The 26,763-nt window shown below is 43.0% G+C and overlaps 3 protein-coding genes across 5 annotated transcripts in view; 1 reads left to right on the forward strand and 2 right to left on the reverse strand.

Annotated features, from left to right (window-relative positions):
• Nucleotides 1–26,763, reverse strand: part of DHRS12 (dehydrogenase/reductase 12) — a 177,499-nt gene that overhangs the window by 114,583 nt on the left and 36,153 nt on the right. The window lies entirely within an intron of this gene.
• Nucleotides 1–26,763, reverse strand: part of TMEM272 (transmembrane protein 272) — a 74,181-nt gene that overhangs the window by 33,053 nt on the left and 14,365 nt on the right. Inside the window, exons 3-4 of the mRNA XM_049701352.1 lie at nucleotides 5,841–7,201; nucleotides 721–846 (exon numbers count right to left, since the gene is read on the reverse strand). The gene's annotated coding sequence lies outside the window, so the exon portion shown is untranslated. The remainder of the gene's footprint in view (nucleotides 1–720; nucleotides 847–5,840; nucleotides 7,202–26,763) is intronic.
• CCDC70 (coiled-coil domain containing 70) lies at nucleotides 23,926–26,383 on the forward strand. Its single transcript, XM_049701350.1, has one exon. The coding sequence runs from the start codon at nucleotides 23,946–23,948 to the stop codon at nucleotides 24,660–24,662; it is 717 nt and encodes a 238-aa protein (XP_049557307.1). The 5' UTR covers nucleotides 23,926–23,945; the 3' UTR covers nucleotides 24,663–26,383.

The following is a 26,763-nucleotide window of genomic DNA, read 5'->3' on the forward strand; positions in this document are numbered from 1 at the left end:
AATGCACAGCAGCTTTTGTGGAAACCACCTGTATTTGTCTGTGTTACATCATAACACAAGCATTTGTACCTTGGGCCACTAACTGGGCTAAGAGCCACATGCTTTAGTTTCCTGTGAACTTTGAAGAAAACAAACAAACAAACAAAAAACAGTGTAGGGATACAGAGAGATTTAAAAAATTTTGAATATCCCAAATGGACTGCTTTCTTTAGTCACTAACTGCAAACAGTGGTAGAAACATCCATTTAAAAAAAACACTGATACCCTTATCGGTTATAACATCAGACCCAATGAGACAAACCGACACAGGGTACAGGTATTAGATCCATCTTATAAATGAGGCCATTCTTATTCCTTCAGGCTTTTACTTTATAAACTGGCAAGATGGATGAGAGGTAAAAAAGAATGATGTGCTGCTAATTCTGTCACACCTTAAAGAATGTTCCTTAGGAGACAGGTGGCTCTGATGTGGGCAACGAGCTTTAGCCCCAGCCAGAAGGAGGAGACAGAATTCCCACACAAGGTCCCAAATGCTGGACAATCGACTTCGTAAATTATGTTCAACGTCACACAGTGATAAGGAATGAAGTGTTAATTAAAACAACCATGAGGTATCAGCAAAGATGAAGAACAGTTTAGGAGTCCAGTGAGCGGGGGGGAACAGCTAGGCTACGTCGCCGGTGGTGCCACTTCTTTGGAGGGCAATTTGACACAACTTACCACAAGCAGAGGGGGCAGAGGGGTGTGTCCAGTACGATCTCATCAATGTAAATGATGTCCACATGTGTACCGACAGGCCTAGGAAAAGATGCAGCACACACAGCAAACCATGTTAATACCCGTCACCTGTGGAGAGAAGTAGCCAGGTATAGGGCCACAGGGGTCGGGCCAGAGGAAAGTGCTGGAGGAAGGTGTGAGAAGTATGTTCATTTCTACTCTTTACCCTAATACTGCTTTGTTTTTTCACCCATGAGCAGGTTTATGTTTATAATTTAAAACATTCAAGAAGCATCACTGGATTGAATTTTTAATTAAAAAAAGAGGAGTGAACCCTCCCTCCAGCAAATACATGTGTACACAAACGCACAATTAGAGAAAACTCATGAATTCCCAGAAAGTTGTTTTCTCCATTTCCACCAAGAAAATGTCATGAAGTCTCAATGCCAGTATTTTGGCAGAATTAAGCCTGTAGCTCTCTCCTCCCTGGAGTTATGAAACATGGATCATTCATGTAAATTAATTTGAAATAAATGGATCTACTCCAAAAGAAAAAAAAAGTGTCATTGAAAAGGAAACGTAAATTATTTCCCCAAATTCCAGAGACAATAAGTAGCTTGTAGGGGCGCAGATAAGCAGAAATAAGTCCCCCAAGAGGAAAAACAAAAAGAGGGGCTATGATGTGATGGCGGAGAGGAAATATTTTTTCTTCTTTTGTAATATTTTCTTTAAAATTATGAAAGTAAAGTAACAGAAAAATTAGGTCATAGAGAAAAGAAAACCATTTGTCATTATAAACAACTGCAGGACTCTAGCCCGACAACTGGTGGTATTTTGGAGCTTTTCTTTCAAGTATATATGTATGTATGTATATGTACGTGTACACACACACACACACACACACACTTTTGATGGCTGTATTCATAGGGCACATTAAATTAACACTTCACATTTTTTGGGGGGGTGGGGGCCGTGCTGTGCAGCTTGTGGGATCTTAGTTCCCCTACCAAGGACTGAACAGGGGCCACGGCAGTGAAAGCGCTGAGCCCTAACCACTGGACTGCCCGGGAATTCCCTTTTTTTTTTTTTTTTCCGCATTTTGACACAAGAATTCTTTCTATAACTGTGTGGTCTTTGTAACCACCATTTTAACACTTCTATCAATATCACATTCTACAGAGCAGGATATATCATACTATACCCAACCTATACCTTATTGTTGGTTACTTACAATTTTTCACTATCTTGACTAATCCCAAGAAACATATCTTTCCATTAGAATAAATAATTTGATATGAGATTACGGAATTAAAAAGCATGAGCATTTTTTTTTGGTTTTTGAGGTAAAATTAATTTCCAAAGGACTTGTATCCATTTACAGTGTCACTAGCCAATATATGGAAGCGCCAGTTTCACCGCACCACAGCCAGCATTGGGTGTTAGGAAGACTAGATCATTTTAATTACTTTCATAGGCAAAGATGAAAGTTAATTGTTATTTTAGTTTACATTTTGGATTACCAGTGATATTGCACATTCTTTCACTGATTGTTTTCTGGTTAATGTCCCCCTTTGTGAATTACTTTTTATGACCTTTGATAATGGATTTATTTCAATTCAAAGCAAAAATAAATATGTTTTGAGTGCCAAACCCACAAAAAAGCTGCAGTTTGAGAAAATAATAGTAAATCTGCTTTTTTATTCACAGAACTCACTGTGTGAATTTACCAATTCAAATATGCTATGATAGGTATACACTTATTGTCATGCTGTTAATCGTTTTGACTGTTTTGTAGTCCCTCTGCTCCTTCCTCTTCTCTCACTCTCTTCCTTTGTGGTTTGAAGACTTTCTTGAGTGGTCTGCTTATATTACTTTCTCTTTATCTTTTATGTATTTACTATAGGTTTTTGCTTTGTGGTTCCCATGAGGCTTACATATAACAATTTGTATCTATAGCAGTCTATGTTAAGTCGATAACATAAGTTTGATTGCATTCTAAAGCTCAACATTTTTACTCTCCCCTGCAAGTTTTGTTTTAGATGTCACATTTTAGGTCTTTTTATTTTGTGCATCCCTTAAGTAATTATTCTAATCATAGTTATTTTTACCACTTTTGTCTTTTAACCTTCATACTAGCTCTATAGGGGATTAATCCACTACTTTTACTGTATACTACCTTTGCAGTGGGATTTATTGTTTCATATATTGTCAATTAATTTATGACAAAAGAACCAAGAATATACAACGGGGAAAGGACAGTCTCTTCAATAAATGGTGTTGGGAAAACTGGACAGCCACTTGCAAAAGAATGAAACTAGACCACTATCTTACATCATACACAAAAATTAATTCAAAATGGATAAAAGACTTGAATGTAAGACCTGAGACTGTATAACTCCTAGAAGAAAACTTAGGTGGAAGCCTCCTTGACATAGGTGTTGTCAATGATTTCTTCGATCTGACACCAAAAGTAATAGCAACAAAAGCAAAAATCAGTGGGACTGCATCAAACTAAAAGCTTCCGCACAGCAAAGGAAACCATCAACAAAAGGAAAAGGTAACCTACAGAATGGGAGAAAATATTTGCAAATCATATATCTGAGAAGGGGTTAATATCCAAAATATATAAGGAACTCATACAACTCAATAGCAAAAAACAAACAATATGATTAAAAAGTGGGTAGATTTGAATAGTCATTTTTCAAAGAAGACATGCAGATGGCTAATAGGTACATGAAAAGATGTGCAACATCATTAATCATCAGGGAAATGAAAATCAAAACCACAATGAGATATCACCTCACACCTGTCAGAATGGGTATTATCAAAAAGACAAGAAATAACAAGTGTTAGCAAGGATGTGGAGAAAAGGAAACTCTCATACGCTGTTGGCTGGAATGTAAATTGGTGGAGCCAGTGTGGAAAGCAGTATGGAGTTTCCTCAAAAAATTAAAAATAGAATTCCCATACAATCCAACAATTCCACTTCCAGGTATTTACCCGAAGAAAACAAAAACACTCACTCAAAAAGATATATGCACCCCCATGTTCACTGTAGCATTATTTATAAAAGCCAAGATGTAGAAACAACCGAAGAGTCCATCGACGGATGAATGGATAAAGAAATTGTGGTATATAAAAACAGAATATCATTCAGCCATAAAAAAGAAGGAAACCTTGCCATTTGTGACAACATGGATGGATTTTTCAAGGCCATTAAGTGAAATAAGTGAGACAGAGAAAGACAAATACGATACGATCCATATATGGAATCTCCAACAACAATAAAAAGAAAACCCACAAGCTCATAGATTCACAGAACAGACTGGTGGTTGCCAGAGGTGGCAGGTGTAGGGGCAGAGGAGTGTGTAGAAATGAGAAATGGGTTCAGGGGGTCAAAAGGTAAAAAACAAACAAACAAACAAAAATACGCTATGAAAGATCTATTCACTATTATGCTGAAAACATGCAAAATTCACAAAACTGAACCACATGCTCCCCCTGGCCCTTTCACATGGAAGCTCTTCTAAGAGAGGGTGGACCCCTCATTCACAACAGATGCTCAACAGAGTAGATCCATGATAATTATGGTGGTAAGGACCATTTTAGGCAATTTCTAAACTTTCCAAGTACTAAGAAAATGAATATGTTTCTTGCTGGGTAGAAAGTTTCCCTATTTGGTAGAAATCTGAAACAGGAAGAGATTGCGGGAGTGGGCTGGGCAGCCCCTTCTCTCCAGTGGGAATAAACAGTGATTTGTGTATGACAGTGATGGGATTGTTTGTCTCTCATTTGCTTCTGCATCAATAAGAGTAGTGATAATAGCCCCTGGCGTGTCCTCTCCTATAAGTTTAGTGATAATAAAGGGCATTAACTGATAAGAGGGAATTAACTGATAACAGTTACTGAATGACAATTCTTCACACACTTTCACTTTTCAATCCAATTGGTGTATCTCAGTGGTAAGCAACCAGGGGTAATTTTGCCTCTCAGGGGACAGCTGGCAATGTCTGGAGACAGTTTTGATTGTCATGACGTGGTTAGTAATCAGCAGACGGAGACAAGGGGATGCTGCTAAGTACCTTGCAAGGAACAGGGCAGCACCCCACGACAAAGCATTAGCCAGCCCAAAATGCCAGTAATTCTGAGTCTGACCCTTTTATAACTAACGTTCCCAGTTTCAGTGTTCAATTTTATACTACTTTTACTACAAATTTTACTACTTTACCTTAAACCTCTGGTTTGTGTCCTAATTCCACAGCGAGACTGTATCTGCAGACATCTAAGTTTTTCTTAACATTTAGCACTTCAACAGTACTTCGCATTACCTATTTTCACCTCAAAGCTCCAATCTGAGCACATTTTTGACTTGGTGAGTGTGGTTTTTAGTGATTGACTTGGTAAATTACACTGTTTATTCCTAAATCAGATGTGATGGGAACCCCAGCTCATCACTTGGTTTTGAATAACGTTAAAGGCTAAACATTAACCACCTCCATACCTGTTCCTCCAAAGGCAGGTGTTAACCACAGTTGTTGAATATTTCCAACAAATGTTCTGCGTGCTCAGGACACAAATCCTTTACTATCTGCAGCTCTTTATGTAGCCTCTGCTCCATTTGCCCTCCTAACTATCCCATCCTGCATGAATTCCATGGAGGTAACTGCGTATCTGTGTGCCAGAGTGACCCCACCACTTCCCTATGTGTCCTTCACTATTCGGTCCCTATGAAATGGAAAATGTACTTCCTCTGAGCTCTACCACACTTTTATAATGACCACGTCAAAGTCACCTGCTCAGAGACCCAACAGGGGATCCCTCCTCACTGCTCTGTAGTTACCAAGATGTTTCTAAGAGCCCAGCACAACTTGCTTTCACTCTGAAGTTCGTTGTTCCTTTACAACTATTCTTTCCACGAGAAAAACCATTTTCCTTAGACTCAGTGAAGATGAATATTTTCTTTCCCTCCGCACAATTAAGAAAAGCACTTTCATAATGTAGTTATTTTCTTTCCAGGAAGCACAAATCAGCACATTGTCATCTTCCCCTGAATGACTCCGAGAAACCACCTGCTAGGATTCTTTCTCCAACTTGAAAGGCTGCACAGGGCTGTCCCAACTCACCTTTTGAGCTGACGAAAGAGCCAGATCCAGAACCGGGCAGAACTGGGCCACTGTGGGTTCGGGGTGGTCCAGGTCTACATCTTCCAGGTCTTCTCTTCGCTGGCGGGTCCCCCCCTCCCCGCCGCACGCTTCCTTTCTCTGTTTCTCGTCTCGGATTTCTCGCCTGCTGCAGGACAGCAACTCCTGGCTTTCCCTGGGAGGGACGGATTATCTCGCGTTCCCACTCCCACGTGTGGGGAAAGCGCATCCCCATCGCCAGCTTCGACAGCCTGCAGTACTACCCAGGGCCGGAAGGGGGCAGCAGCGCAACCCCGGGAAGCGTTTGAAAGGTGGGCTGTTAAAATTCAGGGCCGAAGTTATAATTTAGTGGAGTTGTGAATTAGTGCTGGAAACATTCCATCTCAGGGCCTTAACTTTAGTTGGTAGTGCAGGCGTACCTGGCAGCCTCTTCTCCTTTCTTGCTCTCTCTACTTGCTGGTGGATTGTGAGGAAGAGTCGACTGAACACCAACTGTTTAAACTTAAAGAGGCTTAAGGTCCTTGAAGAGGGCTCAGGACCCGAGAGACACCTTAGTGCTCGAGGATTGAGATGTAGAAAAGAGATGAAACCTATACAGTGTCATTCCAGACTCTGGATCTGAGACAGAGTGAAGTTACAGGGAGACAGAATGGTGCCCAGTGTGATAGACTAACCGCCGTTTTTTTTAGATCTAAAACAGGCGACTTCGGGAGGCTGGGTAAGGTATGCTGTGACAGGTGAGCATCAAGGAGAAGCTCTCCACTGTTAGTTTATCAGAAGTGCCTGAGGCTCCTTATTAAAATGCAGGTTCCCGCCCCACCTCCCGAAGATTCTGAATCTGTTGGTCTGGGCTTGGGCCCAGGAATCTACATTGAAGACCCTGCTACGTCTCCATGGACCACGTGTGGAGAAGCAGGGGAGTCCTAGGACATTAAAGGCCTCCTCCAACATTTTTTTCTTTTTTTGTGGCCGTGAAGCGCGGCATGCAGGATCTTAGTTCCCCCACCAGGGATCCAACCCGCGCCCCCTGCAGTGGAAGCCTGGAGTCTTAAGCACTGGACCCAAGGAAGTCCTGCCTCCTCCAACCCTGACATTCTCAGTTTTGTGTTGTTCTCGTGGAAAAGGATGGTATAAAGGGGTGAGACCAGGTGGGGCAGAAAGGCACCTGTTGTCCAAAATGTAAGGAAGGGCTCCTTTTTCACGCTGACCCTGCACTTGCGTGGCCCTGAGGGTGACATCTCCTTCAGTCTTGACTCTCTTGTCTCACCATGGTCCTGGCCGTGCCAGTCTCCAGCCCTGAACCCACGCTGAAGACTTCACACCACGTGGTGGGTTGGTGGAACCTGTTGGAGGAAAGAGTGGCATGTGAGGTGACTTGAATCTTCTCTGCAATGTTTGGCCGCACCTCCCCCGAGCAGGTTGAAGTGGGGTGACTGGCTGTGAGCAGGGAGGACAGAGCCTCCCGACTCCCAGACCCACTGTCGTAGCCTGGGGCTGCCTGAAGGACAGTAGCCCTTTTTGAGCATGTTTTAGCCCAGGGCTCAAAACAGACTAAACTTCGGATTATAGGGCCGTCCTCCCAGGAGGTCAGTAAGGGAAGGAATCAGGGCTGGTCTCTCAGTAGCTTTTCCAGGTGGCCCTGCAGATGCAGCAAAGAGGGAATGTTTTCTCCCAAACCAGATGATACATATTTTAAGTACAGAAATAGAGGAATTTTTTGAAAAAGCAGGAGTCTTTGGAAAGTGATTATGAGGTTCAGAGGCTAGATGTCAGTAATAATAAAAATAGTTTTATCACTTAAGAAAACAGAGGGAATTTAATGTGGGGAGTTAGTTACAAACGTGATGGAAGGAGGGAAAAGCTGAAAAGAAGACGTGGTGGTCAGGGGTGGGGGGCGACCCAGAGATGAGCAACAGAGTGGAAGCAGCTACTGTTGGAAGTGAGTGGAAAACCACTGTTGAAAATACTGCCCAAAGCAAAGTAGGTGCTATTATTATCCCCATTTCACAGATGAGCAGAGTGAGGTACAGAGAGATTAAGTAACTACCTAAGGTCACCAAGCTACCAAGTGTATAATGAACTTGAACTTAGGCAATGCAATCCAGAGTCCAAGCTTTTGGCCACTACAATCATTGCCATGTGAATAAAGGTCACGTGTTAGTACAACCGAGTTACAAGCTGAATTCAGAGTATAGATTTTATTATGCATGTTGTTCCGTATAAGCCTTGAGGTGGCCTACTTAGTGGGGCTCTGCTGGTAAAAGTGAGTTCACTCATTCATTGAATAAGTAGTGCTCACTCCAAGCCAGGATTGTAAAAGGATTATTTTATAAAACCTAATATATCCCATGAGGAAATTTAATTCAAAAGAGTAATGAGTTAATGAGCGTATGCTTGAGTTTAATTACAAAGGAGTCTGTGAGTTAATGAGGGTACGCCTGACTTCTTGACAGAAGCCATGGAAATGAAGGGAGGTATTAAAGTCGGCCAAAGGCCAACCTGTGCACCACACGATGAGTGATCAGGGGACGAGTCAACACTGACTCCCCCGTTCCCAAGTGTTCCTTCCCACCGGCCTCCCCCAGACTGTGCAGAAGGCTGTCTCTTATTGTGTGTTATTCTCAAACAAATTAGTTCTGTGTAACCATTCTCATTCTCTTCAGGCTCTCCTTGGAGAACTTTCCATTCTCACGTTACCCTTCTATTTGAGTCATTTTTTTCTGTATTTACCATCCGCTAATCCTGATGGCTTCCTAACTGGGGAGAAACCGTCAGGGACCCTTCTTTCAACTTCCACCTGAATCACAAAGCATTTCATTTTCTTTTTGACTTTTCTCAGCGTTATAATTTTCCTGAAGATAATTTGAGAAAAAACAGAAGCAAACTATCTCAGTCCCGAACTAATTCATAGAAGGAGAAGAACGAAAACACAATCAACTCAAGCTATAGCCTGGATGAACCTTGAGGATATTGTACTAAGTGCAATACGCCAGGCACAACAGTACGAATTCTGTATGATTCCATCTCTCTGAGGTATTCAGAGCAGTCCCAGTCACAGAGACAGAAAGCACAATGGTGGTTGCCAGGGGCTGAGGGGAGGAAGGGATGGGGGCGCTGTTTAATGGGTACCATTTCAGTTTTGCAAGATGGAAAAGAGTTGTGGAGATGGATGGTGGTGTTGGTTGCACACCAGGGTGAATGTATTTAACATCACTAAACTGTGCACTTAAAAATGGTCAAGATGGTCAATTTTATGTTATGTATATTTTACTGCAATTTTATAAATAAAGAAACTCCTGGGTCTAGGAGAAAAAAGAAAAAGAAAAAAGACAGTCAAACTTTCAGATTCTAAGGGCCCTGTGGAACTGGGCAGCCACCCCAGGTGCTCCAGGAAAATACTGGGGTGTCTCTGAGCCCCGGTTTCAGCGGTCCCAGGGGTTCTGGGGAGGATGTGAGGACACGCCCCAAGAGACTGGTTCCCTCCTCCCTGAAAGGTTTCCAGCCTCAGCCCTGCCACTCAGTTCTAGCTGGCGCCTTAGAGCGGGCTTGGGGAAAAGGAATAGTACCCGTCCTCAGGTCGCTGTTCTAGCTGCTGAGTCAGCAGTGTATCAGCATCCCCGGGACCTGGGTCAACGATGGGAAAGGCATAGCACCAGCTGCAGAGGTTCTCCCCCCAAAACCCCACCTCCTCCCACTGGCTGTTCGCCTTTCTCTGAGGCCCTGGCCTCTGGCAAGAAACAGTTGCCTTCCCTACCACTTGGGCTCCAGCCCTGGCAACCCGTTTGCTGTCCTCGCCTGGAATCCTGAGACCAGAGACTGGGGCCAGGCTCCTCGTTTTCCTCACATGTTTATTTTTCCAGATTACTTTTTCAAAGATGATTTAATCAAGTTTCCCCAGGGGGAAAATCCTGGGGTAATTTTGTTCCAGATTGCATTAACTGTACAAATCCCTGGGGAGAGAGCCGGCATTCTACGCTTATTTTTTTCTGAATAGTTATCAGTTCTAAAATTTCACGTTGATTCTCTGCCTCTTTTTTTTTTTTTTTTTTTCTGCCTCTTTTTTTTAAGGTATAAAGTCAAATCATCTGCAGGTAATGATGGTTTTACCCCTTTTTTCCTAATTATTTACACCTCTTGTTTTATTTCCTTCACAAAATGGTGAATGCTACCTCCTTTGTCCTGTTCTTGATTCTAATCATGTTTTCAGGGATGATATTTTTTAAATATTTAAAAACTAGACAAGGGCCCTGACCAGTCAGAATAGAAGGGACAACCAATCAGAACACGTGTCATGTGTGCAGTGACAGACACGACAGGCATAGTAAGCCCTGAGTGTTTTCTCACTGAGCATGACGTCATTTGTTGATTTGCAATAGATTTTAAATAATATTTTAACTTTATTTTACCAAGAGCTTTTTCAGGAGACAGTCAGGCTCCTCCTAACCTGGTCTCAACCTATCTCCTCAGCCTTCTATTTCTCAACACGCCTCAGTGTGCACCTGCTTACTCAGGATTCTTCAGCAACTGTCTAGCATTCCTGGGGCGCTGTCTAGTCACACAAAACAAGGGCTTCAGGCTCCCAGGGTTTCATTCCTTCTCATGGGGCTGCTCTCTGTTTGGGCAACCCTCCCCACCTGTAACCTGGGAAACTGCCTCACTTTTCAGGACTCAGCCCAGACATCATTTCTGAAGTCTTCCTCGACTGTCACCCACTTTCTGCGCACCTCCAATCAACAGTCAAGAGCTGGTCCCTTTCTGAACCTCTTACACTGCTGGTGGGAATGTAAATTGGTACAGCCATTATGGAAAACAGTATGGAGGTTCCTCAAAGAACAAAAAAATAAGAGTTACCATATGATCCAGCAGTCTCACTCCTAGGCATATATCTGGACAAAACTGTTAATTCGAAAAGATACATGCATCCCAATGTTCACTGCAGCACTATTTATAATAGCCAAGACATCGAAACAACCGAAATGTCCATCGAGAGATGAATGGATAAAGAAGATGTGGTACATATATACAGTGGAATACTACTCAGCCATAAAAAAAGAATGAAATAATGCCATTTGCAGCAAAATGGATGGACCTGGAGATTATCATACTAAATGAAGTAAACCACACAGAGAAAGACAAATATCATGTGATATCACTTATGAGTGGAATCTAAAATATGACACAAATGAATATATCTACAAAATAGAAACAGACTCACAGACATAGAGAACAGACTTGGGGTTGCCAAGGGGGAGAGGGGATGAGGGAGGGAAGGATTGGGAGTTTGGGATTAGCAGATGCAAACTATTATATATAGGACGGATAAACAAGGTCCTACTGTATAGCACAGGGAACTATATTCAATATCCTGTGATAAACCATAATGGAAAAGAATATGAAAAAGAATGTATATATGTATAACTGATTCACTTTTCTGTACAGCAGAAATTAATTAACACAACATTGTAAATCAACTCTATACTTCAACACAATTTTTTAAAAAAAGAGTTGGCCCCTTTCTCCTTTGTGCCTCCCCAGTGGACCCTACACACACTTCTAATGCAGTGCCTTTCACACTACACTTGTATCTGGTTGTTTCCACTTTGTCTCCATTTGCATACTGGGGGCTCCTCCACCCTTAACACAGAGTGAGTGCAGGGTTTGCCGCTTAATTAGCACTCAGTAAATATTTGTTGAATAAATGAGTGAATGAGTGACTCTTACTCTGAGCATGAAGATTTATCATGTAAAACAGATATTTTTTTCAGTGTGAAACTGATGCATTTTCATTCCTCTTAACTTATGACGTCTTGTGAAGAGCAGTGCAAGTATCATTGTTCAGATTATCTATAATTGCACAACTGCTCCAAGTGGCATAAAACAACAATGATCATTTATTATTATTCTATCTGGGGGCTGACTGGGCGCAGCAGACAGACAGATGGTGGCTGGCGCTGTGGTCATCAGTAAGCTTCCTCATTCACGTGGCTCGTGGTGACTGATGCTCGCTGGAGCTGGGACCTCAGCTGTCAGCCAGAACACCACACAGGGCCCTGGGCTTCTTCACAGCATGGAGACAAGGATTTAAGAGCACATGTACTGAGAGAAGGAGAACCCAAGGAAGCTGTACCACTTATGATTTAGCCTCAGAAATGGTGGTTTGCTGGTAAATGTTTAACAACCAGCTCGGTGTGAGTATGATTGTGATTGTAGCATTTGCTGGCTTCTGCAATTAAATAATCTCACCATGGCCGTCTTCAGGCTACTGACGTGGCTCCACTGGGCGTGGAGCTGGGGAAAAATGTTCAAGACCATTGGCTCCCTGGCAGCAAGGGCTCCAGCACACGACAGCTCAGCAGTCACGTGGCACCGCTTTCTCTGCGGCTTGCTGGTTGAAGCCATCCAAAGATCCACCCAGGTTCAAGGGGAGGAGACAGAGTCTGCTTCCTGATGGGGCACTGGCGAGGTCACAGTGTTAGAGGAGAATATGGGATGCACAGAAGAAAGTGTGATGTACACAGAGCCTCCAGAGGATAGGCCGGTGAGGAAGTCTTTCTTCCACTGGAAGAAGATGGGAGGGGCAGGTAAGAGCAAAACCTCCCCTGGGATAAACAATATGATGGAGAGGAGCGAAAGAATAGAAACCACAGTTATACAGAGAGAAAATCTGCAAGTACAGACCTTTTCTCCTGCTTTGATTTAAAACTCTAGGAGTAGAACATTCATTCATTCGGTAACTGTGTTTACTACATGCCAGACACTGTTCTACGTGCTGGAATGAAGCAGTAAACAAAACAGAAATCCCTACTGTATTAGTTTGCGGGAGCAGCCATAACAGAGTACCACATCGGGGAGCTTAAACAACAGAAATTTATTTTTCTCACTGTCCTGGAGGCTTGGAGTCCAAGATCAAGGTGTTGTCAGCATTGGTTTCTTCTGAGATCTCTCTCCTTGGCTTGTAGATGTCCAGCTTCTCCTACCTGTGTCTTCATGTGACCTTTCCTCTCTGTGTCCTAATTTCCTCTTCTTGTAAGGACACCAGTTGTATTGGATTAGGGCCCACCCTAGTGACCTCCTTTTAACTTTTAAACTTACCTCTTTAAAGACACAATCTCCAAATACAGTTACATTCTGAGGGGTTAGGACTTCACCATACGAAATTTGGGGGCACACAACACATCCTGTAACACCCACCTTCATAAAGGTTATATTCTAGGACGTCACATGGTGCCCTCTTAGCAACATCATGTGGTTGTGGCCGTAGAAACGGTGGCATGGGATGCCCAGGGGAAGCCTGCAGGTATTGGCACGGACTTCAAGGTGGGATCAACTCAGTGGAACAGTTCACGCTCCCCAGCTACCCAGTGGATCAGGCTGTTGCTATTCTCCAACGGAGACACATTCCTACACAGTTTTGCCCCTGTCCTTTCCTGCTTCCCTCGTTCTCCTTCTCCCAAGAACCCTCCCCCAATAGACCTCAGGCTCTGCTTCTGGAGAATCTTACATATATAAGACAGTCACACTGCATTACACCAAGAGGCACGTGATAGATGGTCGACCCACACTTTGTGGTGTTAAATTAACCTCTAGATAAAGATGATAGACTGATCCCTCCACCATACAATGGTATATTTCACTTAGACATAGAATCTGTGGTGCTATTTGGGGCAATACAAATGTCTAGTTTCCCCATCAATCATTCGTCTAGTGGTTTTAAAAACGATGAATGAAAATGCCAAAAATATCATTAGGTATGTGAAATAGTGGTTTCTTTCTGATTCTGTCACTTCTTCTACATATATCAGCCAAGGTTCTTCTGCAAAGCTTTCCCACATCAACAGGGGCTGTTTGATAGCATGGTCTACAGTTTCTAAATGAAAGGCGGCATACGTTGTTCATTCTTTCAACTGTCCTTTAATTTTCAAATATTCCTTTAATTTTCAAATTTTCAGAGAAGTTAATAGCCTTAATTGCACTTTAAATGGTGACAAGTGAGTTTTCTCTTTTTAAATTATTAGTATCATTGTAGATTCATGGATTTTAGAGATTGAATAGATTTCAATTAACCACAAACATTATTCTTTTTGATGGTCAAATTCTCACAGTTTGGTCAGTGGCAGCCTACTCAAGTTGGCTCCTTTTGACATGACAAGAAAACTTCCTTGATTTCTGGAAAAACATGTCTCAGGTTCACTTTGTACCTTCCTTTTCCTATGCCCAGAAACAGTCATTTATCAGTGGAGCCCAGGTAGGGGATGGTATTAGCGGCTAAGATCTGTGCACAAGGGCGATATTCATGGCTCCTGGGATATTGTTGCTATTAGCCCATCACAATAAGCAGAAGTATACATGCATATTTTTTAAAGTCATGAGTTCATTAGAATTTTTTAATTTAAATTTAATACTATATAGTATTTTATATAACTTACTTGATGTTATAATTGTATCCCTTTTCTTTTACACTGAAAATCTTGATTCCTAATCTTATTAATACAATTACTTGTATGCTTTGTGATACAATAGGAAGTTTCAAAATAACAATACGAACACTACTAAAAAAATAAAACGACCAAGGTGAGATTCCAGATTTCTTTGTAGTTTTTTTATCCTTCAATTACATCCCCCTAAGGAGGCAGAGTCAAAACACTGTGCCCTAAAGTCAGTTGAAATAACTCCTTCCTCCTCTGTGTGGGTACAGTACTATTAGATGTATGATTATGCTCATGTGTTTGTTTCCAATTTTAAGAATTGTTTTCAGAGTTATTCAAAGACCAAAACCTTCTAGAAAGGTATTCACAAAGGGGTCTTGCTTCTACCCCGCTTCCTCTATTGTTTCCCTCATAAATAACTGTTTTTATTAATTTGGTGTTTTTCTTCAAGTATTTCTTTGTGAAAATGTAAACAAATACCTAGGTATATATTCCTATTTTCTTTCTTACACAATATGTAGCAGTATCCTAGACCTTGCTGTTTGTTTCACTTCGTATATATTGGAGGTTTCTTCATATCAGCCATTGAAGCCTTTGCTCAAGTTTTTACAGCTGCATAGTACTCTGCCGTGCGGACATGCCACAGTTTACTTAAGTTGTTCCCTATTGCTGGAAAATTGGATTCTTTCCAATCTTTTGCAGTTTCAAACAATACTCCAGTTAGTTGAATAACCTTCTGCAAGTATCACTTTTTACTTGTATAAGCGTACCCGTGGGATAGACGTCTAGAAATGGAATTGCTGAGTCAACAGGTAAATGCATCTACAATTTCACTAGTACTGGCAAACGCACCGCTATAGGGTTTGTAACATTTTGCATTCCTACCAGCACTGTATAAGGGAGCCTATTTTCTCACAGTTTTGCTAACAGAGGGTATTGTCAAACTTCTGCATTTTTGCCAATCTGACAGAAGAGAAATGCAATATTTATTTTCAACTGCACTTCCCTATAATGATGCTGGAAATTTTTTCTTTTGTTAAAGAGTCATTTGCATTTGTCTGCAATCAATGTATTCATATCCTTTGGCCATTTATCTATTGGGTTATTAGTCTTTTTCTGCTTGATTTCAGAAGCTCTTTGTAAAATGAGCATGGTGGATATAGCAGGAACACAACAAAGTCTGTCTTCACAGAGCCAGCTTCCCAGGAATGATCCCTTTCTGTGACTAGTGCTGCCAGAAAGAATTCTCTATTTTCAACACGGAGACTGAGGCCATAGCAGTGATGATGAATTATGTTGCCATTGCCTTCATTTGTGAGCAATTTTCCAATTTGACCTACTCTTCCAGGAACATAATCTATATTCCTAATGGAATAAATCAATTTCCAGAAGTAGGGGAAAGTGTACTCTTGCAGTTATAGAAAATCATGTTCTCAGAAATATTTAAAGAAATGGGGAAGTTTTATGACATATTATTACATGAAAAGGCAAGACACAAAACAGTATGCACAGTATAAAACCAACTGTTTAGAATATACCTAACTGCAAGTGCAGGAAAAAGATTGGAAGGCTATACGTCAAAGTGTTTACAGTACTTACCTCTGAGTATTGGGATTATGGCTGATTTTAATTTTCTTCTTCATCTTTGTTCTATTTTCTAATTTGTTTTTATCATGAACATGTATTGCTTTGAAGACTAACAAGAATGATGACACCATTTTTAAAAATAAGAGTACTGAACAAAATTTAAGCTAAACTCTTATCTTGAGTAAAAAGGAGCTGTTGATTTGGTGCAAAGAATGGGAGAGGGAAGCTTGTCCTTTTCGATTATGTGAGCTCACTGATGCTGAAGTTCATTTATTTTTAGTGCCCGTTCACATTTAGCAATAGTGATCTCTTACTATTTCCTTACTATTACCTGTCTATTACTATCTAATACTCTTTCCTTACTATTTCCTTACTATTACCTATTAACTATCTTACTATCTCCTCCAGAGACTTTAAGATTTACTTGGAGTAGCAAACACGAATTGTGCATCACTGAGGATCCCAAGGTTTTATGTAAGAATACTCTACCAACTCATCTAAATCAACTCTATTTCAACTTCAAATTTCTAATTGGTGCACAGTTCTAGGCACTGAGACCAGGTACCTTAGCCCTGTCCTTGCTTCCTCTACCTTCCTCCCATGCAACCACCTGATCACCTGTTGAGTCTCTCTCTGAAATACTCCTTGTAGCATCTATTCCTCTCTGATTCCCCAGCTACAATACTACTCATGTCTCAGACTGTCTGCCGCCTCCATTATTAGATCAATCTTCTGCATTAGAAAAGAAGAACGGGGCTTCCCTGATGGCCCAGTGGTTAGGAATCCGCCTGCCAATGCAGGGGACATGGATTTGAGCCCTGGTCCAGGAAGATCCCACATGCCGCAGAGCAACGAAGCCCACGTACCACAACAACTGAGCCTGTGCTCTAGAGCCTACAAGCCACAACTACTGAGCCCACGTGCCACAACTACTGAAGCCCACGCGCCTAGAGCCCGTGCTCCGCAACAAGAGAAGCCACTGCAATAAGAAACCCGTCGACACCACTAGAGAAAGCCCACGCGCAGCAACGAAGACCCAACGCAGCCAAAAATAAATAAATAAATTTTTTTTAAAAAAAGAAGAATGCTTAAAAAACAATAAATTAGGAATCTTAGAATGACTAAGTAAGGGCACAGGATGGGTTTAGAGCCTCCCTAAATCTTCATCTCCAAAGAACTGTTAACAGTTGACTGGTTTGGGCAGTTCACTGAAAAGCTCCACCCACAAATCTTGTCTTTATTTGACCTAACTTAATGCTTAGTTTACGCAAACAGCCCTAGCCTCAGGGCATTTGTCAAAAAAATGAGTGTAATTGTTTAATATCACAGCTGTCTGAGGCTGTGTTACCAGCTGGGGCTAATAAGAGGCTGACCAATAATTTAAGAATAACTGGGGAGTAAGATGGAAGCTTTTAAAAGTTCTAACATATTTCTGGGAATCTGGAAGGTCACATGCGTGTGAGTGTGCACATGCCCCAAGAAGACCTGAGGAGGCTGTCATTCCTCACTTCAGGCTGACCTTGAGGCCCTGCACAAGTAGGAAGTGAAGGCTCAGGCAGAATTGTAAACTGTCTGCCTGAGCATTGAAGGCATGTCCACACACACACACCACACAGACCCTCAGCAAAGGAAGGGAGACTAATCAGTTCAAGGAGAGCTCTTAGTTCAATCATTAGCTGACCACTAAGCTAATGAAGCAGACTTCAGTGGCCACACACAACAGAAAATACAGACTGTGCAGAATTAGTCCGGGAAAGTCACTGAACAAACAAATAGTGATAATAACAAAACAACAACAAGCCTGAGGAGGGGGAAACCTCATTTCAAGAATTATCACATTATATTGTTTGTAATATATTATTTAAGATTATATTATTTTAAATGTTCACTTTTAACATAAAGTTATATGACATGCAAAGAAGCAAAAAAGAATGGCTCACAATCAGGGGAGAAGGCAGGCAATAGAAACTATGATTCTGAGTTATTTTCTTTTTGGTTAAAAACTGTCTCTGAGGAACTACAAATGTTGACTTACTAGACCAACTAGCTGTTATAAACACGATCAAAGGACTAAAAGAAACCTTGCTTAAAGAATTAAAGGAAAGAATGAGAATGATGTATGACCAAATAGAGAATATCAATCAAGAGATAGAAATTATTTTTAAAAAAGAGCCAAATAGAAATTCTGGCCTTGAAAATAAAAAAATAGAGGGGCTCACAGCAGATATGAGCTGGCAGAAGAAAAAAATCAGTGAACTTGAAGACAGGTCAATTAAGATTATCCAGTCTAAGCAATAGAAAGGCAAAAGAATGAAGAAAACTGAACAGAGCCTCAGAGACCTGTGGGGCACCATCAAGCTACTAACATAAATATAATAGGAATCCTAGGAGGAGAGGAGAGAATGAAAGAGGAAGAAAGAATATATGAATAAATAAACTTCTCAAATGTGAGGAAAATCTGCATCAAATCTGTACATTTAAGAAGCTCAACGAACTCTAAGTAGTATAAACTCAAAGAGGTCCACATTTAGACACACCATAGTCAAACTGGCAAAAGACAGAGACAAAGAGGGAATCTTGAAAGCAGCAAGAGAAATGATTCATCACATACAACCCCTCCCCGCCACACTGAAACATGATTCCCCGGAAGCCTGCTCCTGGACACAGTCCAGGTAGAATGTGAAGTAACGATCATTTGCGAGTCATCAACAGCCTATTGGTGAAGTCAAAGATGGAAGATGAAGTCTTTCCAACCTTTCATGTTCTCCCTCAACCTTTTAGAGTCTCTCATTTGGTTCCCCATCTTGGCCCTCTCCACCCTGTGACTCAGGACTGAGAGGGCTCTTTGCAAACAGTGTTAAGGGAGCCTATGAAAGCGACATCACTAGGGATCTGATGTGACAATGACTGCCGGTCCTCTGAGGGCTACAGGACTTGCCCAGTTGGGAAATATAGCTAAGCAGTAAGTAACTGTTGGCTTTAGATCGGAGAGGATTGGCTGTAAACATAGCTTGATATATAACATTTCCTTTAAAAATAAGTTCCTAGCCTTGAATTATAAGATTGAAGGTTAGGCATGCGTCTTTGACTCATGTTTTTATATCTATATAGACACATGTTTACAGTTTTATATTGTACTTTATATCTAAATAGGCATCAATGTATTTGATATTGTACTTATTTTATCTCTTTCTCAAAGATAATTTAAGTGGAATGATAAAAACTTCGGAGATAAATTTTTTTCCAGCATTCTAACCCAGAAGACTGCCATTCAGTCAATGGACATTTACTGAACATCTATTACGTACCAGACATTGTGCTACATGCTGGACATAGAGATGGGGGATGAAGTGTTCCTAGCGGGACAGGAGGGGTGTATGCTCAGTCTGAACTTGATGGGAGAGTTTCAGAAGAAGCTGCCTAGGAGAGCGGACTCCTTATCTGAGTCTTGAAGTGTTAGTTAGCGAGACAAAGTGAAGTGGGCTTAGGCCAGACATCCAGTGAGAGAGAATAGCATACAATGGAAGCGGGGAAAACTCGGCACATTTGAGGAATTCCAGGTGGCCAGAGCCTAGGTGTCAGGGGAGATGGCTGAAAGGTAAGGCTAAAATTTGTAGGGGCAAGTCATGATTATCCCAGCATGCCATTCTAAGAAGATTGAAAATGACACAAAATAGTAATTATAGTTATTCTTATTTCCTATTTATTGAGCACTTGCTGTGTGCCAGGCACTGTGCTAGGCACTCAACATACCAATTTATTCCCCACAAGAGCCCTATGAGGTAGGTTCTGCTTTAAATGCATAAAGTATACTCCGTTGGGAAAAGGAGTCCACAAAGAGACTAGAACCAAAAGGGAAGTAGGAGGAGAACAGAATGGCCTGGCCTTATAGACGTCAAGAGGGATAAGGACTAAACAACTAGCGGCGAGTGGTGATCTTGAGAGGTACAGTGTCAGTGGAGTTAGGGGACAGAAGACCGCTGTAGGACAAGGGTGCGGATGCAACACATGAATGGGGATAGTGATCACCAACTGCTCTTTTAAGAAGACTATTTACTTTTTCCTTTTTTTTTTTTTTTTTAACCACAAGGCGCAGCATGTGGGATCTTAGTTCCCGGACCAGGGATTAAACCCGTGCCCCCTGCAGGGGCAGCATGGAGCCCTAACCACTGGACCACCAGGGAAGCCCCTAAGAAGACTAAGGAGGAGAGGGCTAGCCATAGGTAGAGGGAGTCAGAGGATTCTGTTTTGGGTTGGTTGGTTGGTTTTAAAATGAGACAGGCTTGAGCACGTTTTTGTGCTGAGATGTCAGGATGAGCAGAGGGCGAGATGTGGATGGCCCATGAGTGAGGGATCACTGACGAAACAAGGTCACTGTACAGTCAGCAGGAGATGGGGGGAAGGCCTGGCCTTGCCTGGGAGCCCAGAGGAGGACATTAAAGATGGCTGTGGATGCCAAGAGGGTGAGCTGCGAGTTTCAGCTCATGGACCTGTTTTCTCCGCGAGTAGGAACCCAGGTTCTCTGAGAACAAGGGGTGTCCCTGAATACTTGACTTACGATATGAGTCTTTCTATAATACGTTTATTCAACGAGTGCCATAAGCAGATCTCTCCTGCTGCTGCTCAAGTGGGGAGCTCGATTCAGGGGGAAAATTGTGTACCGTGAACCCTGAGTGCTCACTGACTTACAGTCTGTAGTTCTATTCTCAAGGGACTCCGTGGACTGGGCCAGCGACCTTGAATTGAATTCACTCATCTTTGCAGCTGTCTCCTCTTCATAAAGGCAGACACACTCTGTTTCTTTGTGGAGAGCAGCCCTAAAAGGAAAGGCCACTAAAAGCAACGACTGGTGTTAGACCTGCAGAAAGTGTGAAGCCACAAAGGGCCAGAAAATAATGGCTGGGGTAACGTGGATGGGGTGAAATGTAGAACTGGGTGATAGTTGGTATCTGTGGTAAAAAGGAGAGAGGAATTTATTAAACTGTTTCAGCAAGTTGTCTAGTTAGTGCAAACATTGCTTATGGAGTAAGAAATAAAGCTCTAGTGTAATTTGGAAGGTGATCACTTTCGGCACGGGCATATGTCCAGGAAACACGTAGAAGAAAGTCAGAAGCCTGCACAAATGTTTCCTTATTGTGCAGGGGACACACTGGGGACAAACAGGTCTCACACAGGAAAGGGAACTTCTGTAAACCTTATATTTTGTTTGTTGGAAAATATAGTTATTTTCTTTAGTGATAGCGTTCAGTGTTTTTAAATTTGCTTCTTAGCGTGGGTGTCTGTATATTTTCCTTCAGTTGGAGGGTTGTATGAGGAGGGGAGGTTTCATTTGAAATTAGTGACCAAGTTGCTAAATGCTTTTACTATCACTCAGTCCAGTGCTTGATACAAACATCTCTTAGACACACACAAACACACACACACAGAGCCACGCACATGCCAGCTATGTGTCCTTCCTTCTCCCCTACTGCCTGTTCCCAAGTCAGAAAGTAGAAAAACAAGGAGGAAACCTGGAAATCGCCTGAAGGGACTCACGGTGCTCTAGGGTGTGGTGCTCAGCGAGGCCCACGGAGTGAGGCCAGACCCTGGCACCTGCTTCCAAAACAGCTCAACATGGAAATCAATGCCCTTGCCTTGTGTACACACCCGTTGTCTCCCCTGCACTCCGACTGCTGTCCCGTGTCCAGTCCTTTTTCTCATCTCTCAACCCATCTTGGTTACCAGAATTTTGGGGATAGTTCTGAGATCTGATACCTCAGATAACGGCAATGTGTGGAGATCCTCCCTCCCTCTCTCTCCTTCTTTCCTTCTCTTCTTTCTTTCTTTCTGCCTTTCCTTTCCTTTATTTCCTTCCTTCCTTTCTTTCTTTCCTTCTTTGTTCCTCCCTCCCTCCCCCCTTCTTCCTTCCTTTCTTCCTTTCTTTGTTTCCTTCCTTCTTTCTTTCTTTCTCCCTAGCTTTTATTTTACTGTGCTATACAATGCATTTACTGGAGTAATAGAACATTTGTATACAGCTTAGCACTTCTTTATTATAACATACAGGCAACTACCACCAAGTAAAGAAGAGGGACACTACTGGCCCCTCAGAAGCCCCTCTCATGTCCTCACCCAATCACAACCCTCAGTATCCTACCTCCCCATTCCCTCCCTCACACACAAGTAATTACTTTTTAAAAAAAATTTTTATTTTATATTGGAGTATATTTGACTCACAATGTTGTGGTAGTTTCAGGTGTACAGCAAAGTGATTCAGTTATGCATACACATATATCTATTCTTTTTCAGATTCTTTTCCCATATAGATTATTACAGAGTATTGAGTAGAGTTCCCTGTGCTATATAGTATCAATAGGTCCTTGTTAGTTATCTGTTTTATATACAGTAGTGTATATATGTTAATCTCAACTTCCTAAGTAATTATTATCTTGACTTAATGGGACTTACTTCCTTGCTTGTCTTTTTGTGTTGTCACTTAAGTATATTTCCTTAAACAATAGAGTTTAATTTTGCTTGTTTTGGAACTTTTTCTTTCAAAGTCTTTGATCCTGATTCTTTCTTTCAATATTATAAAGTTCATCCACATTGTTGCACGTAGCTATGCTCTCCATTGCATGAACAGACCGCCACACTTGAACTCCATTCTATTGTGACAGTCATTGGATTGCTTGCAGTGTTGAGCTCTTGTGAACATAGCTGCTTGAACATTCCTGTACACGTAACCTGGACACAATTTAGAAGTTCCCTCAGGGCATGTATCTGGGAGTGGAGCAGCTGAGTCATAATGTGTCTTCATTATTGTTCAATATTACTGGCTACCATGTGAGAATTCCTCTTTCCCACATCCTAGCCAACATTCAGTGTCATCTTTCACCTTTTGGTTTTAAACTTCTGTTCCCAAAATAGATTCTTCTACTAAACTCGACTCCTCCAGGTCTGTGGGTCTCACCTTCTGTTTCCCACATGGCTTATAACAGAAGATATGCACACGTGTGGCCCCCTGCTGTGAGCACACCCAATAGGAAGGTTATGAACAATTCCCAAGTGAGAAAGCCAAAACCTCAGATGTATTCTGGTTGACGTAACACAAATAAATCACTTGGGGCTGTGGCACTTGATTATTTAAAAGCAAAACAAAACTGTGACTCACCTCTAAAGTGATCATGTCACACGTGTGTGTCCTGACACTCTGTTTGAGAACCATTGTCCTTGTTGTTTGATATTCTATTATTTCAGTAGCCTTGAGCTTGAACGTACTGACTACCTCTTCAGTGCAAAACCATGACCAGCCAGCATCTTTCTCTACCACAGCTTGTCCCTCACAAATGCCACCAAGGGGACAAAGAGAACAATGGTTAAAGTGTCCCAATAATGAACCCTCTTACACTGTTGGTAGAAATGTAAATTGATACAGCCACTATGGAGACCAGTATGGAGGTTCCTTAAAAAACTAAAAAAAGAGCTACTGTATGACCCAGCAATCCCACTTCTGGGCATATATCCAGAGAAAAACATGGTGCAAAAGGATACATGCACCCCAATGTTCATTGCAGCACTGTTTACAATAGCCAAGACATGGAAGCAACCTAAATGTCCATCGACAGAGGAATGGATAAAGAAGATGTGGTACATATATACAATGGAATATTACCCAGCCATAAAAAAGAATGAAATAATGCCATTTGCAGAAACATGGATGGACCTAGAGATTATCATTCTAAGTGAAGTAAGTCAGACAGAGAAAGAGAAATATCATATGATATTGCTCACATGTGGAATCTTTACAAAATGATACAAATTAACTTATTTACAAAACAGAAACCGACTCACAGACTTAGAGAACGAACTTATGGTTACCAGGGGGGAAGGGTGAGGGGAAGGGTTAGATTGGGAGTTTGGGATTGACATGTACACACTGCTATACGTAAAATACGTAACCAACAAGGACCTACTGTATAGCACAAGGAACTAAACTCAATACTCTATAGTAACCTAAATGGGAAAAGAATTTGAAAAAGAATAGATACATGTATATGTAAAAAAAAAAAATTGTAAGATTAAAAAGTCATTCCCAGTAATGGCACAGACTCCAGGGCTTCCGCTCTGGGATGTGATACTCAAGGGACATGTTCTCTCTGGTGCCCCCACAGGGTTGGACCAGCTGACCTGGACTTGGCCAGCAGACCTGTCCTCCATCGCAGTCACCCCAGCATCCTGGCTGACCAAGACCATGTTTCCCTTCAAGGTGAGCAAGTGGGTGGAGCCTGCCTGCTTCCACTCACTGGTGGTCTCCTCACCCAGCATTCGCCAGAAGAAACTAATCCACAAGCTGCAGGAAGAAAAGGTGTTTCGGGAAGAGATAAGACACTTCCGTGAGAAGATAGAAGGCTTCAGGGAAGAGATGCGGAATTTCCGTGGCAAGATCTGCGCTTTCAGGGGCCAGATCTTGGGCATTTGGGAAGAGGAGAGACCTTTCTGGGAAGAGGAGAAAACCTTCTGGAAAGAGGAAAAAGCCTTCTGGGAAATGGAAAAATCTTTCTGGGAAGAAGAGAAAGCCTTTTGGAAAAAGTACCGAATCTTCTGGAAGGAAGATAAGGCCTTCTGGAAGGAGGACAATGCCTTGTGGGAAAGAGACAGGAACCTCCTTCAGGAGGACAAGGCCCTGTGGGGGGTAGAAAAGGCCCTGTGGGAGGAGGAAAGCGCCCTTCTGGAGGAGGAGAAGGCCCTCTGGTGGAAGGGGGTGCTCAGGCTGTGGAGAAGCAGAGGCTGGCAGGGGGGCATTGCAACGTCATGAGCACAGGAGACGAAGGGCTGGGGGGTCCACACTGCTGGATTGGGACTCGAGTCCGGGGTGACCCCATGTGCTGAAGAAAATATGCTCTTATTTGTCTCCTGGCTTCAAAAGATCTAATAAAGTTCTGAGGAGAGGTCTGGAAAACCAACTTCTGTAAGGAGCCCAGCTGCATTTTTTCAGGTTTTGTGATTCTCAGAGGTCGTACTCCCGTCCTCCAGGCTGCACTGCTGTCCACAGAGCTTGGTTCCGTGAGCAGCTCCCCGTGAGCGCGGCATGTGTGGGTGGGTGTAAGTGGAGACCCTGGACTCTCCTGAAAAGAGTCAGAACGGGGATGGGGGCGAGGGCAATGCCAGCAAGAGACACGTAGGGACCGGGGGCGGAAATATCTCTGCCTCTGCGGAGCTGTGGGGCAGTCATTTCTCCTCCACTCTGGGCAGTCTTGGAGGCTGGGAGCGGGCTGACAGCTTCCCAGAAAAGGCTGCAGTGCTGTTAACAATTCATCTGTGGGTTCCTCACCTGGCAGGCCATTTAGAACACAGAGGCAGCATTCCCCCCAACTCACTCACTCACGGATCCAGGTTTCCACCAAACTTCTCAACTGCCCATTCTCTGTAGCGTGAGAAAGGGGCGTGCCATTAGGCTAAGGCTCTAGAGCTCCGCCCACAAGAGCACTGCCCTTCCCTGATGGAGTCCTGTGGACCAGGCAGGGCCATCTGGGAGGTGTCAGGGAGACCTCCCTGCCCCGATACTCCTATTCACGCAGGTCTCACATACCTGTATTTCTGCATTATCAATTCCCTCCTTTGTGTTTCCCTCATTCCATTCACTTAAAATTAAAATGCCCCAGGGAGGTAGTACATTAAATGAATGTACACTAATGTGGTCAGCAATTTACATGCCTAACTTCTCCTCTGGGCTTAGACCATCCATATGGGCATTGGTATGGAAGGGACCAGAATGTGGGCAGAAGAAATGTAAAGGCCAACACCGCCTGCTTCCCCTTTGCTTGGGCGTGGCCCTCACTGTCATTCACGTAGCAACCTACCTTGCCTTTGTGCATCCCTTACTATTTGATAAGCACGTTCACATCTGCCAACTCATGTAAGCTTCACCACAACTCTATGGGTTGACAGGGAAGGTACATAAACCCATTGTACAGGTGAGGAAACAGAGACCTGGAAAAGCAGAGGGACTGCACATGGCCAGGCAAGTAGCAAATGGAAGGTCCAGGACTAGAGCTCACATCGTCTGCCCGTTGGTCCCACTCCTTTTCTAACACAGCCGGGTCCTGGGATGTGGCTTTAGAGTAGCTCAGCCAATGACGGCATCAGGGCTGGAGGAGCCTAAAGCGCTTGGGGATTTCACTGTGGTTTGGGGTGGTGGTCGACAAACAGGGAAAGGAGGGGACAGGGTCCGCCTCGGTGTGCCGAGCAGACGTCCGGGTGCAGGAGAGTGGGCCAACTCCAAGAGCCGTCTCCATGGCTCCGTGCCACTCTGAGAAAGCTGGTGTTCCGTGCAAGGCCTCTGACCCTCAGGAGTCACGGCCAGGGCGCTAGGAGCCGCTTTCTCCTTTGCCACAAACCAAGTTTTGCATCCTCAGCTCCCAGCAGGCCCCTGGGCAAAGACGTCAGAAGCGGAGGGAATAAGATGCTGGTGTAGAGAATCAGATTTCAAGGGGAGACAGCTAGGGGCCCTCATGCAAGGAGACCTGTCCATTGGATGGTGTGCAGGATGGTGGGAACCCCAGTGCAGCAAGAGCTGCAGATTCAGCAAGTCCAGTGGTTCTGCCCCAAACAAAAGCAAACAGATTGTTGACCTTAAGCCCAGGTGGAGGCAGGAACTGGGAATGTGCATTTCCCTCCCCCAGAGCCTCCCACAGAAACCACTGGGAGAGACAGCTGTCACTTGAAGGACTGGAGGAGGACAGGTGGGTCCCTCTGTGAGTCCACCCTTCTTCCAGCCAACTGATATACACGTCCACTGTTCCAGCTCTGTCCTCTTAGGTCTCAGTGGTGAACACACCAGTGCATCCCAGCGTGACGTGCCTAGCTCATCTTTGGGACTTGTGACATAGTTTTAACATCTAATTCAGAACCAGAAG

This window comes from Orcinus orca, chromosome 18, assembly GCF_937001465.1.
Source record: "Orcinus orca chromosome 18, mOrcOrc1.1, whole genome shotgun sequence".
In the NCBI taxonomy this organism is placed as follows: domain Eukaryota; kingdom Metazoa; phylum Chordata; class Mammalia; order Artiodactyla; family Delphinidae; genus Orcinus; species Orcinus orca.

Coding starts and splice junctions, on each gene's coding strand:
- CCDC70 (XM_049701350.1), top strand. CDS start 23,946: ATGGCACAGACTCCAGGGCTTCCGCTCTGGGATGTGATACTCAAGGGA.